Below are 13,735 nucleotides of genomic sequence, written 5' to 3' on the forward strand. Positions count from 1 at the left end.
TCTGATAATGACATGTGTGGCCATAGTTTAACAACAGGAATGTAAGATAACACCACTAGATGAGTTTTGAAAGTGAACTCGTGGTAGTCAGGCAATCAGGGGCCCATACATTAAGAAAAAAATGACGTGCTACTACTGACAGATGCGTCACCGCCAGTAAGAACGTGCGTAACGGTTAGGAGGCGAGATAATCTCAATCCCAATCCCCAACAAATGATGTAAACACGCCAGTTGAAAGTTTTCGTGAAAACAAACTGTAAATTGGTCATCACGCCCCCACTTATGTCAGCTCATGACTAAGTGCGCTTAAGCGCCTGCAGTATAAATACGCACGACTTGCTCCACCGTGGCACAGTTTTACGCATTGATCTTGGCAATCAGATGAACAAGTAGTTGGGTTTGGCCTACAGAACACAGAAGACGGAGCACCGAGGAACAGAAGCAAGTCAACTATAAAAGGGCTTCATTTTCAGGAAAAAGACAACAATCCACTACAATGTCGGTTGTGAGTGCCCTACCTTTTTTCAAACCGTTCCACATGCGCGCTCCGATTTCTCCCGGGCGTCAGCGTCGCCACACACTGCCGGCCAGCGAGTTTCGCTCCCTCAGTCCGGAGGACGCTATCAGTGTTTTTGAGATCGAGAGGGAAGGTAAAGTACCACCTTTGCTTTCCAAGTTGTTTCAATTCATGGTCAAGTAAACGATTTATATTACAAATTGTCAGAGTATATAATGAAACATGTTTGTTTTTGTTTAAAGTTGTAACGTAGACTTTATAGTAGCACACAAGGCTTAACATAAAGTAAATCTGTCTAAAGCCAAATTACCAAATAGTAGTTGTATAGGACCCAGGGACATACGATGCAAGTTCTAAATCTTCTATTTTTCAACAGCTTTTATCTCCGTGTCCGGTGAATGTCCCCTGCACTTGGACGAGGTGCGTCATTTTCTCACACTCTGTCCGGAGCTGTCTTTGGGGTGGTTCGAGGAAGGCAGGCTGGTAGCCTTCATCATCGGCTCTCTCTGGGACCAGGAGCGGCTAACAACGGTTAGAAACATTAATTCAGTCTCTAGCTCTTTTATCGCATATGGAGCGTATGCTCTTCAAGTTTGCACATTCAAATCCGTCAGCCTAGAGAAATAGATATTGTCCGTTGTATATTATTGCTGTTCTCCTTGGTGTAGTAGTCTTACTAACTTTTACAATTACAATTGTTTACTGACAAATTTAATTATTGCATTGTTGCTATTATGCCGCTTTGGACAAAAACGTCTGCTAAATAGCCTACTACAACTATAATCATAAGCACAGGAAATAATGTGAATTTACTTAGTTAACACTGGCAGAAAGGAAGACCAATTAGACAGCTTCTAAAGTAGTTTTACCTTGATTCTTTTTTTTTCTTTTGTCGGTACAGGATGCGCTGACTCTTCACAAACCCCATGGCTCCACTGTCCACGTCCACGTCCTGGCCGTCCACCGCACCTTCCGCCAGCAGGGCAAGGGCTCCATCCTGATGTGGCGCTACCTGCAGTACCTGCGCTGTTTGCCCTACGTGCGCCGCGCCGTCCTCATGTGCGAGGACTTCTTGGTGCCTTTCTACCGGAAGTCCGGGTTTAAGGTGCAGGGCCCCTGCGAGATCACCGTGGGCCCCCTTACCTTCACCGAGATGCTGTACCACGTCCGTGGCCACGCTCTCATGCGTCGCAACAGCGGTTGCTGAGCCGCCGAATGGTCCCCTGGACCGTGTGATGTGATTGATGTTGCTTGCGTGTTTTGTTTGGTTTCTATGGTCAGTCAAGTGAAGACGGGGAAGATGTGCTTTTGGCCAGTGTTTGGAGTTGATCATCAGCTTGTTGTGTAGGTGTAAACGTCTCACGCTTTGTTGGCTCTATGGGTGTAGATGTTTGCGAGGTAAAGTTTTCCTTTGTGTTAAGGAATGATGCGGGGGCATCCACTGCCCTGATCAGTAAAAACGACCCATAGTCAGCAAAGGACCAATATGAGCATAATTTGCTCGCTGTGCTGCTGGAGACTATACAGCAGCAATTAGAAAAGAATTACATTCATGTTTTATTGTCAGTTATTTTTATATTTATATGTGGACAACTTATTTATACTTTTTATTTTGCATATTTTTTTTTATTAAATGTTGGAATTTTTTTTTACTTAGAACATTTGAAAAGATAATTTCTATCATTATCTCTAGTGTCTTACAATGTTATCAGATTTCTAGTTTGAAGAAGAGGTTTGAGATGGCAGGAACTGGACTCTTTATTAAGTCTTTATTGTATTCATCCCTGCCCCAACAATTTGTATGTATTCAGCAGGTCCATCTTACTATGGTGCAATGATAGCCCTTCTTCTCTGTTAGTGTCTTGGCTGCACTGGTTGTGTATGTGTGCAATACAGGCATTAAAATACTCGTATAGCATCAACTCAGCACCACCTTTTGATTGTGGTCTCTTGTGATTCAAGACGCCATCACAGCTATTTAAACTATATGAGTAAACAATTTGCTGAGCATTGTATTTTTTTCATTGTGATTATTATATTTTTACTTGTCACATACGTATCATGCAGTCAAATGCAAGAGCGTCTGGTTACGGGTTTTAAATACGTAGCTCAAGCACAGAATTGCTCATTAGAAAGAGGAAACCTATTCAGTTGTATTGTAGATGTTGATGTTGGCTGTATGGTCCTAATGTGGTTAAGAAAGTTTCTACTGTTATTGATCGTTGTTTGTGTTGGGTGGGACTGACTCTGGATCAGCTTGAGCCACCTGTGTGTGCACCCAAAAGGCACTGACCCCATCACCTCCAGATGGACCTCTTCACTCCTCCGTGTGCAGCTTTAGCAGCTCAAGAGTACCACAAGCCCCTGCAGCGCCACCACAGAGCTCTAACGAATGTAAACATCTGATCTGAGGATTTGCTGGAGCAACAGTCTGCCATCTCTTTATCAGGCCTGTCAAAAGTGATACGATACGACAGTGATTTATCATGACAACTGCCCCCCTCAAAAAAAAAAGCTTAGAAACGTGTCATCTTCAATCTGCTGACCAGGTTGTATGGAGAACTGGTCATTACACCAACCAATGTGTCCCCAAATGCTGTAAGGCTGTAAAGCTCTGCTAGAAGGACTTGGTTATTTTTCTATCAGATGAAATAACTACCACTTTTGCCTCAAGTCTTGAATCAAGACACCTTTACATGTTTTACAAGACTTTTGATGACAGTAAAAATAAAAAATAAAATTGATGAAGAATTGATGCTGCTCTTTGTCTGATTCCAGGCAGACATTAAACAATAAACCACTAGCAAAATGTCCCAGAGTTGTAGTGATTTGGCTGGTAACGCACCATAGATGGGGAATCGAGATTATACTTGATGGTGCGTAAACGGTGGCACTGGGGAGGCCAATCCACAGAAATCCACCAGCGCCACCTGTTGCAGGTGCTCAGTCAGAAGCCCAGGACGCCCCACCAGTTAACATATGTCAGCCAGAGCGGTAGATAAAACAGAGTGGCGACACTCCCATAGACCTCCATAGGAAAAAATGGCAGCGCTTTTTCCAGGCTATTTCCTCGTTATGGGGCTTTTGGAACTGTTTACAGCCAATCTCTTGGTCAGTAGTCAATGAGTTAATTGATTACACCTTCCAGCATCAGAAGTACATCCCACCCTCCCGCGATTCAGCCATTCAGCACAGGTTTTTTTGGAACTTTTGATCGTGGCGGCAACATCAAAGAGTGTCGCAACTCTCTCTATCTATGGCTCTGATGTCAGCTAGTAGTACTGGTAAACAGACATAGGAGAAAAACATTTATTTACATTTGTTTTAAAGACGAAAACATCTTTTATAATCCACACATAAAGGAATAACATATAAAATCCATCAAAAATATCAGTATGTATAATTTTACAATTTCCCTTTTTTTTTTTTTTAAATAAATGACTATCTATTTGGTCCAATCCCACCTGTACAGTTTGTTAGTACAAATTAATGCAATCATAATAAAAGGCAGTCAAACTTGATTATTAATTTTTTTTTAAAGAAAAAAAGGCACGCTGCATTCCAATGTCAACAAGATCCTACTGAAAAAAAAACTGAAGGGGCTATAGGTCTCCGCAACACACTTGTGTGTCAGAGAAACAGGCAGTAGGGTACTAAAAACAAAACACGGCAACATCCATATCCATGAAGAGTGATGATCAGAGAGATAAGCAGTGGTACAGTATCTCTTCACCATCTCTACGTTACCAGTCATCCCCATGAATCCTAACTCCCAGATGTGATACGCAGAAGGGGATACATGATCACGCATAGCTGCATATTAGCCCCAATTAGGCCGTAATCCATTTCACAGTCATCTTTTCACAGCGGATAAAGCCAGACACTCACCACGGCTAAGAGCTCTAATCCAAGTGCACACGGGGAGCAAGGCGGGCAGTGGTGACGGATGTTTTTCCGGTAAACAGCGAGGGACGGCTAGTCCAGCGCCGGAGTGAGGCACAGTAAATGCAGTCCTGATGTTGGAGAGGCGTTTGCTCAGCTTGGCACAATCACATCCCTTACAGTTCATGACTCAAACGCTTCCCATTCAAGGCAAATGCAGCACTTTATATAAAAAAAATGGAGACAAATGAAATGTGATATTTGATATTGAAATGCATGTCTGACCATCCATAAAATCAATATAAATACTTAGGCAAAATTCCACATGGAACTTACTGAAAAACTTGAAATGTTCAGTTTGGTCAACTGAAATGATCCCAGAAAGGCGCTGACATTGATTATCAAGCTGCACAGTATTATGAATACCAACATGTTCAGTCAGTCTAACGGATGGACTCAAAGCAACTTGATGTTAGTTAGCTGACTTAAAAAGAATGTACCATCTATCAAGGCATTAAATAACAGCAACATTTACAGGAACTGACAATTGGTAGATCTGAAATAATGCGCACCTTTTCTTCTGTAAGAAAAAGGCAGATTTTGTCTTAGGTTTTCTTGGCTTAAATGTGAAATTCAGACTACTCTGTAGTGTAAGGCCTAAGAGCCATCTCCTATGATGACTTCCCACTGCCCAAAGCCTCCAGCCCAATAACATGTCTCACAAATACTTGAAAGAAAAACGTCTAAGTCTAGGATGGCTTCCTGTATGTTCTAATTAGGTCCTAAGCCATGTGTCCTGATGAGCCCCTTGATGAACACTTTAGTGAACATTTTCTTTAGTGTTGCAAAACAACAAATAAGCAGGAAGTGTAACAAATGTTGTGAGGTAACATGTCCATTCTCAGAGTAGATGTCCGCAGTTTCATGTCTGCTCGCAGTTTCATGTCTGCGCACGAGGTCCTCACAGACCTGTGAATTCTCTTTGCCCCTTCAGCAACCCTGTGAGAAGGGTAGAGTAACTCTCTCTCTAGTAGTGCTTTTGCTCGCTCGCCATACGCCCTCTCACAAGTTAACTTGTCCCAACTGCATGCAAACGTCCGACTGTCATAGAGCATTGAATGCTCGCTGTCCACGCTGAATCCAAGAGATGTGTCGTTCTATTGCGTTACGCTTGTATAATTCTAGAACAGCGCGAGCGACAGACAGAGAATAGAAACAGGGCGTTCCCGACAAAAGTTCTTAAGTTGTATTGACACGCATCCAGTTAGGACACTCTCACCGAAAACAAAGCAATCAAACTGATTTTTGTCGCCAACGCTCTCTCGCATTCGCATGCACTTGGGACATACGGTGTTTATAGCGTTAGCCATGCGACGGTTCCGACGTGTCCCGACGCGTCGCGCCCTCCCTAATGCACCACGTGGTCGATGTCGTAGCGCTCGCAGAACTTGCTGGTGAAGGGCAGGCAGGTGAGGTGCTCCAGCCAGTGCCAGTTGATGGGGTAGATGTAGAACCAGACGATGAGCGAGGCGAAGAGCCCCACGAAGACCAGCAGCGAGAGCAGGATGAGCGCCCGCTTGCGGTACTTGTCGAACGTGTTGAACGTGATGTACGGCAGGAAGGAGAAGGAGAGCAGCAGGCCGCTGAGGAAGCCGAAGATGTGCGCGATGTTGTCGATCCAGGGCAGCAGGCCGCAGAAGAAGAGGAAGAGCACGATGCCCACCAGCTTGAGGAAGGCCTTCCAGGGTGTGGCCAGGATCTGCCAGCACTGGATGAGCTCCACGAACAGGCACGCCAGCAGACCGAACTGGGAGCCGGCCGGACCCACCTGCACAGCAACACACAGAGAGCTCAGTCGTTACTGGAGAGCACATCGACTCCGAGCCTTTAGGGTCAAGTCACTTAGCTACACAAGTCATGAAAGAACCATCCAATACAACAGCATCAGCTAGTGTTGCCACTACTGCTGCTATGACAGACGACAGAGAGAGAGTGACTAAGGGCTTACTCACACTGGGCGCGGTTCACTTGTGCCATGCCGGAGTATGGTTGCCTCCTGTCCTTGGTCCGTACTCACACTGCACGCTATCAAACTGTACGCAGCCACGGTTGAGCTGCTGTGTTCTAGAATCTTTGTATACCAGACCAAAAACGGGAGAGAACTGTACTCTCTGACCATGCCCACTGCCCAGTTTGAGTGCGCCCTTAGCACAAGAAAGCTAATGTATGTAGCAACGCTCAATGGTGTTTTTTGCCCCCAACAGCACCTTCCAGGCAGCACAGCCTAAAAGGCACTACCTTTACCCTATTCCTAACCTTAATAACCCCCTCAACCCTCATCCTACCCCTAAACTGGGGGGGAGTAGTGCCTTGAAGGCAGCGCTGCCTGGAAGGCACCATTGAGGGCAAATAATACCAAAGACCATGTAGCAACTGCAAGGTTTCATTCAGCCAAAGTCACTGTTTGTAGGGAATCCATGTGAGAGGGAAAAAAAATCACAGATCAACATGAATACAAAAAAAGGGACAATTTGTTGTGAATGATTTACATTTTATGAATGAATCATTCAAATACAACTTGCCACTATTTCTAAATCACACACCCTGCTTGCATTGTTGGGCTTAATGTATCCTCTGTGAATGAAAAACGTGACCATTGAAAGCCAATGTCACATGTATCTCACTAATGGCAGTGTGGAGAGGCAAGGCTGTTATTATTTTACAGAGACATCACACACACACACACACACACACACACACACACACACGGAAGTCAGATGTGCTGGCTGAATGTGCAGCGTTGACCCCGTGGCGGTGGAGCGTGGGGTCAGATGCGAGCGGATCGTCATGTGAATGCTAATACTAGCTGAGCAGCAGGGTCGCCACTAGCCATCCATTACCTCTTTGTGTGATATTAATGAGCCACTCAAATATGGCCGGGGGAAAGAAGAAAGGCTCCCATCAAACAACAATTAGCAAAACAGACAACCAGGCAATTATCGCAGTAACCGACAGGAGTTACTCAGGCCGGCAGATGTTGGTGCCGTCAATACGGAGTTACACTTAGTAGGCTACTGTTCGTATAACGACTGTTCTTTCTCTCCTTTTCTGCCACGCACAACAAAATGTTATTGTACACAAGAGGTTGTTCAACTCATAGACTCTATAGAACGTTGAAATATTAAGGATGTAACGATGCACCATGAATCGGCTAAAAATCAACACAAATGTCTGAAAATGACAAACAGTCAAGATCAAAAAAATGAATCGCAATTCAATTTCTGAACAGAACAGGCCATAATCTGCTGTTGATTCCACTTGTTCAATTTCAGATGTCTACGAATGTTGATAATAATAATAATAATAGTAAAATTGGAGTCAGATCGGTCAAAATATTTAAATGACCTCACCATGCAGGGCGCTGGATAAGACAGAATACACATTAACTGTGACACTCAGGATTTCAGACCTTGTTGTTCCTCTCAGTTTGAAAAATATTCCTTTATTTATAGTTATAATTTGTCTGTAGCTTATTAATATTGTGAATCATACCGAATTGTGAGTTGAGTGTATCGTTACATCCCTATCAAATATGCATTATATTTCAATCACACATACATTTGCACACAGATTCCAAACACGTGCAATAGGCCTACCTCAATTTAAAGTGCAGTGTGCAACATAATGTATGGTTGTAATTAATGGTGTGGCTAAAGGAATTGTGCTTTCCAAAGACACTTTCCAAGTTCAACTTCAGTTCAGCCGTCAAAGCCCTTTCCCTCACACTGACTCTCTCATTTAGAAGTAGAGCAGGGCCTGCCTGACTGCCTGATGATCACCTGTCAGGCCTGACGTCAGGATGGTGGCGACAGGTCAGCTGAAGCAGATGGCTAATCTGAGGAGGGCACCTACTTCAGCAGGCAACAGGAAAGACAGGGATGGAGAGAGAGACAGGGAGAGAGAGACAGAGAGAGAGAGAGAGAGAGAGGGAGAAAGGGAGGGAGAGACAGAGAGAGAAAGAAAGAAAGAGAGAAGGAAAGAGAGAGAGAGGAAAAGAAAAGAGAGAGCTCTTCACATGCTCATGCAACACCCCCTAACACACGTCACACGCCCATAAAAAAGTGTCTCACACACACAAACACCGCCTGTGGCGTGCTAGCCACAACCACGTTAGCATTAGTGTTAGCATTAGGGAGAGTCACGCCGCACCACGCGGCCATGCTCACGTTTCTGGAGAGTGAGAGGTGAAAGCTGAGGCTGGACGACTCCCTGACGCCTGACTGCCGAGCATGTGAGAGGACTGAACTTCTCCAGGAGCTTACAGGGCTCACATTCTCTGACATAACATCAGACTCTCTTGTGCGTCTTTTAGAAATACCTCACCCAAAGAGAAGCTTAGCAATTAAATAGCTGAGATGTTTGCTCTCATTACTCCTGCACACTACGCACATTAGTTAAGTAGAGGTAAGAAAGACCTCATGCTTCTAGGTTGATCATGTCCAACCCATCATACAAGACACTTCAAACATCAGAAGGTCAAAAAAGTCAGATTGTAATTAATGAACTCTGCTCATTTGCTCTACATACAAATTTGGCACCAAATCAAATATTCACATGACCTTGTAAAGGGGTCAACATTGTGCTGCATAAGAGGGTCACATAATAAGGTGAACAAGGCCAGATGAAGTGTGGTCGGGGGCTTGCCATAGTGGCCCATGCCCAACCTTACAATATCACAGGAATCATCCAGAACATGTCAAGGGGTGAACAACTATCAACACTCTACGACACTGCATAGAAACAAAAAAAGAGAGTGTGGTTACTGATAATTAAATGCAAAGCACTTGTATCTCAGTAATTAGTTTGTGTAAGCACCACCTGTAAATACCTAGGTCGTGTCATGATACCTTGGCTAACAATTGCATAGCTGGTCAGTTTGGCTGTAATCTAGTGGCATCTAAGAGCCATCATGCCCCTCAGGGTGTGCAGATTGGACTAGGATGACCCCGACCGCCCAGTGAAACGTGCACTTAGCCGGGGGCACGTGCTGACCAGACTCCCTGCAAGACCAAAGATCACACGGAGAGCGAGAGTGCTAATGTTGAGATTAGCACCTAGCTACTCACCACCAGCTGCACTGGAGCGATGATGACAGGGAATCGGATTTGCCCTCAGGTTCCCAAACACAACCCAGGGTTAGTGCCAAGCAAGCAAAGGAGGAAGAGTGTGCTTTGCCTTTGAAGCGCCAACTGACTTGACTGCACAGTGCTCTGACTACAACACTTTGCCCTGTCAGTGCCCCTTAACTGAATAGCGAAAGGTGAGCATCCGCGGCAGTGCAACAGAATCAAGCCCACGGGCCCTGCTGTGTGGGCTAATAGGATAATTCAGCCTTATTACTGGCGCCCTAAGTGGCTTGGGGTTCATGGCAAGCCGTGTGTTGTGGCCACTATTTCAGTCACGAGAAAGGCAATGGGTTTATGATGCCTTCCCAGCACTGCAGTGACGCCAGAGCCTGACGGAGAGTCTACTTGACAGCCGGCCTCGAGAGAGACAGAAGCCACCTGAAACGCTGCTGAACACCTCAGCACAGAGACACATATGGGTCACATACATCCACACCTCTGTGAGTCTTTTAACATGAAATAACATATACAAACACACACATTGATGTATAGAGGTGATGAAGGCATAAATGGCAGGTTATTGCCGTTTTGGAGGAATGCCTTTCACAAATGGTGCAATTCCATCTTTCCGTAGCTAAATAAGCAAAACGAGAATCTTTAACATACTAGAGGAGTAGCAAACAAATATTTATGAGCAAATAGAATGTGTTGTGTTCTCACTTGACCAGGAATGCACTGGCAAGCTGTTGTGGTCAAGTGGTCTGCTTGGACGGTGAGAGTAAAGCTTAAAGGGTTAAAGTTGAGTTGGAGTGACCAGTGCCAATTAGGTAATCCCCCTCTCTGCTCAGCATATTTCTCTCTCTTCCAACTCTTCACATGCTTAGCTTCCTTCTAATCTTTGATAGAAATGACCATTGCCAGAAGATTGACGCACCAATGTATGGCAAAGAGCTTGATGGATTGCTTCCAATCAACCCAAAAAGACGTCAACTAGATGTACTGCAGAGCGGCAGTGTGAGTGTGTGTGTGTGTGTGTGTGTGTGTGTGTGTGCCTGCTTGCCTGCGTGTGTGTGTGTTTTTATGTGTGTGTGCGTATGGGTGTGTTTATGTGTGTGTATGTGCAAGTGTGTGTGTGCTTGTGTGTGTAAGTATGTGTGTGCCTGTGTGCATGTGCATGTGCATGAGTGTGTCTGTGTGCCTGTGTGGGTGCATGTGTGTGGGTGTGTTTATGTGGGTGTCTGTGTATGCGCATGTCTGTGTGTGTGTGTGTGCATTGTGTGTAAGTGTGTGTGCCTGTGTGCATGCTTGTGTGTGTGCATGTGCATGAGTGCGTGCGAGTGCATGTGTATGAGTATGTTTATGTGTGTGCCTGTGTATGTGCAAGCCTGTGTGTGTGTTGTGTGCAAGTGTGCCTGTGGGCATGCCTGTGTGTGTACATGTGCATGTGTATGAGTGCGTGCGTGTGCATGTGTGTGTGTGTGTGTGCGTGCCTGCGTGTTAGTGTGTGCCTGCCTCTGTGTGTGCATGTGCGTGAGTGTACATGTGTGCTGTGTGCGTGTATGCACATGCGTGTATGTGTTTATGTGTGTGTGCATGCATTCGTTCAGCTGATAAGGCCCTACATATAATCATATAGAAACCAGAAACTATCAGGATTGTTACTAAAGGCTCAAAGTAGTCAAACTGTCAGGATTCTTACTAAAGCTCAAAGTAGTCGAACGATCAAGACTGTTACTCAAGCTCCTGGTCTGTCCAAAGTAGTCTAACCGCGGTCAGGTAGCACACCTGTAGTCTAAACGTCCGCGGCCAGGTAGCACACCTGTAGTCTAACCGTCCGCGGCCAGGTAGCACCACCGGCCGTGTGGCCGTCCACCTGACTACCAGTCACTTCCTGCACGGCTAAAGTTAGTGTCGGCTGCCCCAGCGCCTCAGGCCCATTTATAGCAGGCTTGCTGAGACACTATTAATCCGCCCTTAAAGAGGATTGTGTCCTAACTTTCCATCAGCACATCAAACACACGATGAGGAGAATGGGATTAGCCGCTGATGACTGAGCTGATGGCACGCATCTATCGGGAAGTCCTTGTCCAGCGGATGTACACAAAGAATCTGGTTGTACTTCATATTAATTCGATTATTTATAACTGAAGCATTAATGCAGAATAGGGATAGATGCTTCAGCAACATCTCAAAACACAACAGGTCCAAGTTACTAGTTATTCTAACATTAAGAAGCTGTGACATATATTCGTGTAAGAGTATTGTCATTCAAAAGTTAGAAATAGTAAATGCAAAACAAAGCAAATAGTCCGTTAAGACTAACACAAACACTGGTGAAAAGGTCATAAGGTCGAGACGGTCACCGTAGACAGATAATCACAACAAAAAGCTCCTCCAGACAAGACAACACACACAGGTCCACAACAGACGCTTCATTTTCTCGCCAGCACTTTCTCTCATCTCTCTGTTGAGCTTTCACACCCCCCCAGGCACGTAACCGACCACGGCACCCCGTAACCAAGTACGTCACCACGTAACCAGTAACCACGTAACTAACTAGGTCAGTATTATTCACACCATCTTTAATACGTGCTGGTCAGCACAGCGTAGACGCTACTTGCCAGAGCGTGGAGAAGTCTAGAGTACCACAGGCTTAGAGAGAGAGTTCAGGAAAGCTGGGAATAAGCCATGGCCCACACAGCTAAACCTCAGGGGACCCCTGCTGACTGAGCCAGAAGGAGTTTTTTTTGTGTGCTTTTGTTTCTCTTGGTCTCAAAACTGATCACACACTGAACCCTTGTGTTTGTGTTCCCTCCTGAGTAAAAATGCAGTTCACAATTACCCAATAACAATTAAATGTTCATATCACAGCTTAAACAAAAAGGCAGAAAAAGAAGGGAATACCCTCTAATGAAAGAAGAGCTGTGCCAAAGGAGGGAGGGATGAAATGAGAGGAGTCGGGAGAGATAGATAGATAGATCATAGTGGTGGGTGAGGGGGGTGTGCATTGTGTCCTGCGGGGCTTGCCGTACCTCGGCTCTGTAGGGGAGGAAGAGGGCGCTGGCCAGGTTGCCGGTGATGCCGCTGAGGATGTAGATGATGGAGATGCGCAGCCAGCCCGCCAGCTTCTCCAGGTCCCGCAGGATGGTCATGTGGAACACCACCGACACCAGGCAGTGCAGCAGTCTGTACACACACACACGCCCACGTACACATGCCCACGTACGTACACACACACACACGCACACACACACGCACACGCACACACACACACACACACACATACACGTACACGCACACACACGCCCCCTTACACACACACACACACACACAAACACAAACACGCCCACGTACACACACACACACACACAGAGAATACACTACTTAGGAATAATACAAAATGACCTGTTATGTTTTCCCTCCATGACTGCTGCTCTAAGGACGGAGGGATAGAGGGGAGAGGTGGAGTCTTCCTCACCCGGCGTGGAGGAAGAGCGACAGCCACAGCCTGTAGAACTGGTCCGGCACATCTGGATTCAGGAAGGGCAGCAGCCCACACACATCATCTAAACAATTTACCTTTGGCCCGAGGAGAGAGAGGGCGGGAGAGAGGGAGGGAGAGGAAGAGAAAGAGAGAGAGAGAGAGAGAGCGCAATTAAAGCCAGCACGGAGCTCCTAAAGGGCTGTGTGCATTAAACAGAAAAGTTTAATATGTGCACCAGATCCTCTCTAATGCACACCAGAAACTCAAAGCCCCTGACAGGACATGGGCAACAAAAATAGAACTCGATTTCTGGGAAGCATCTTGTGTGCATGAGAAAGGTCTTATTTGTGACCCATATCCTGCTCACTAGGCCAGTAAAGCGCAGCTTAATAACAGAGCGTTCAGGTATTCAAATGAAAACGAGTTATACGACTCATAAAAGCACCTGTGAGCATAGCGTGGCCTCTTCGTGAAAGTATCCCTGCATGAAACTACAGTACTCCCGCGTTGTAATCTCACACCTGATCCAGAGAGAGAGAGAGAGAGAGAGAGAGAGAGAGAGAGAGAGAGACGAAGGGCAGGAGGGAGGGATAGAGAGAGAGAGCGGGAGAAAGAGAGAGAGCAGTATGAAAACAGATCACACAGAGCAACACCATGGCATCAAGTGCAGACATTTCTGAGCTACTTACAACCACTGCTGCCGACTAATTAATTTAATCCACTTGA

The 13,735-nt window shown here is 45.6% G+C and overlaps 2 protein-coding genes across 4 annotated transcripts in view; one reads left to right on the top strand and one right to left on the bottom strand.

Moving 5' to 3' along the window:
* The first annotated feature begins 496 nt into the window (after positions 1-496).
* On the top strand, positions 497-2,591 carry aanat1 (arylalkylamine N-acetyltransferase 1). Its single transcript, XM_062535639.1, has 3 exons — positions 497-650; positions 894-1,048; positions 1,419-2,591. Exons 1-3 carry the CDS (start codon positions 497-499, stop codon positions 1,722-1,724), a joined length of 615 nt encoding a protein of 204 aa, XP_062391623.1. The 3' UTR covers positions 1,725-2,591.
* Positions 2,592-3,812: 1,221 nt separating this feature from the next.
* Positions 3,813-13,735, bottom strand: part of LOC134092981 (inactive rhomboid protein 2-like) — a 36,845-nt gene continuing 26,922 nt past the window's right edge. For all 3 annotated transcript variants that reach the window (XM_062546198.1, XM_062546216.1, XM_062546207.1), the window contains 4 exons: positions 13,455-13,530; positions 13,004-13,104; positions 12,558-12,711; positions 3,813-6,227 (listed from right to left, as the gene is read on the bottom strand). In XM_062546198.1, coding sequence (XP_062402182.1) covers positions 5,808-6,227; positions 12,558-12,711; positions 13,004-13,104; positions 13,455-13,530 — 751 coding nt within the window. In that variant the 3' untranslated portion in view covers positions 3,813-5,807. The remainder of the gene's footprint in view (positions 6,228-12,557; positions 12,712-13,003; positions 13,105-13,454; positions 13,531-13,735) is intronic.

Source organism: Sardina pilchardus, chromosome 1 (assembly GCF_963854185.1).
Source record: "Sardina pilchardus chromosome 1, fSarPil1.1, whole genome shotgun sequence".
In the NCBI taxonomy this organism is placed as follows: Eukaryota; Metazoa; Chordata; class Actinopteri; order Clupeiformes; family Clupeidae; genus Sardina; species Sardina pilchardus.

Excerpts from the sequence above, each read along its gene's own strand:
- aanat1 (XM_062535639.1), top strand. The coding sequence starts at position 497 with ATGTCGGTTGTGAGTGCCCTACCTTTTTTCAAACCGTTCCACATGCGC. Across the intron at positions 651-893 it reads TTTTGAGATCGAGAGGGAAG|CTTTTATCTCCGTGTCCGGT; the intron begins GTAAAGTACCAC and ends ATTTTTCAACAG. Across the intron at positions 1,049-1,418 it reads ACCAGGAGCGGCTAACAACG|GATGCGCTGACTCTTCACAA; the intron begins GTTAGAAACATT and ends TTGTCGGTACAG.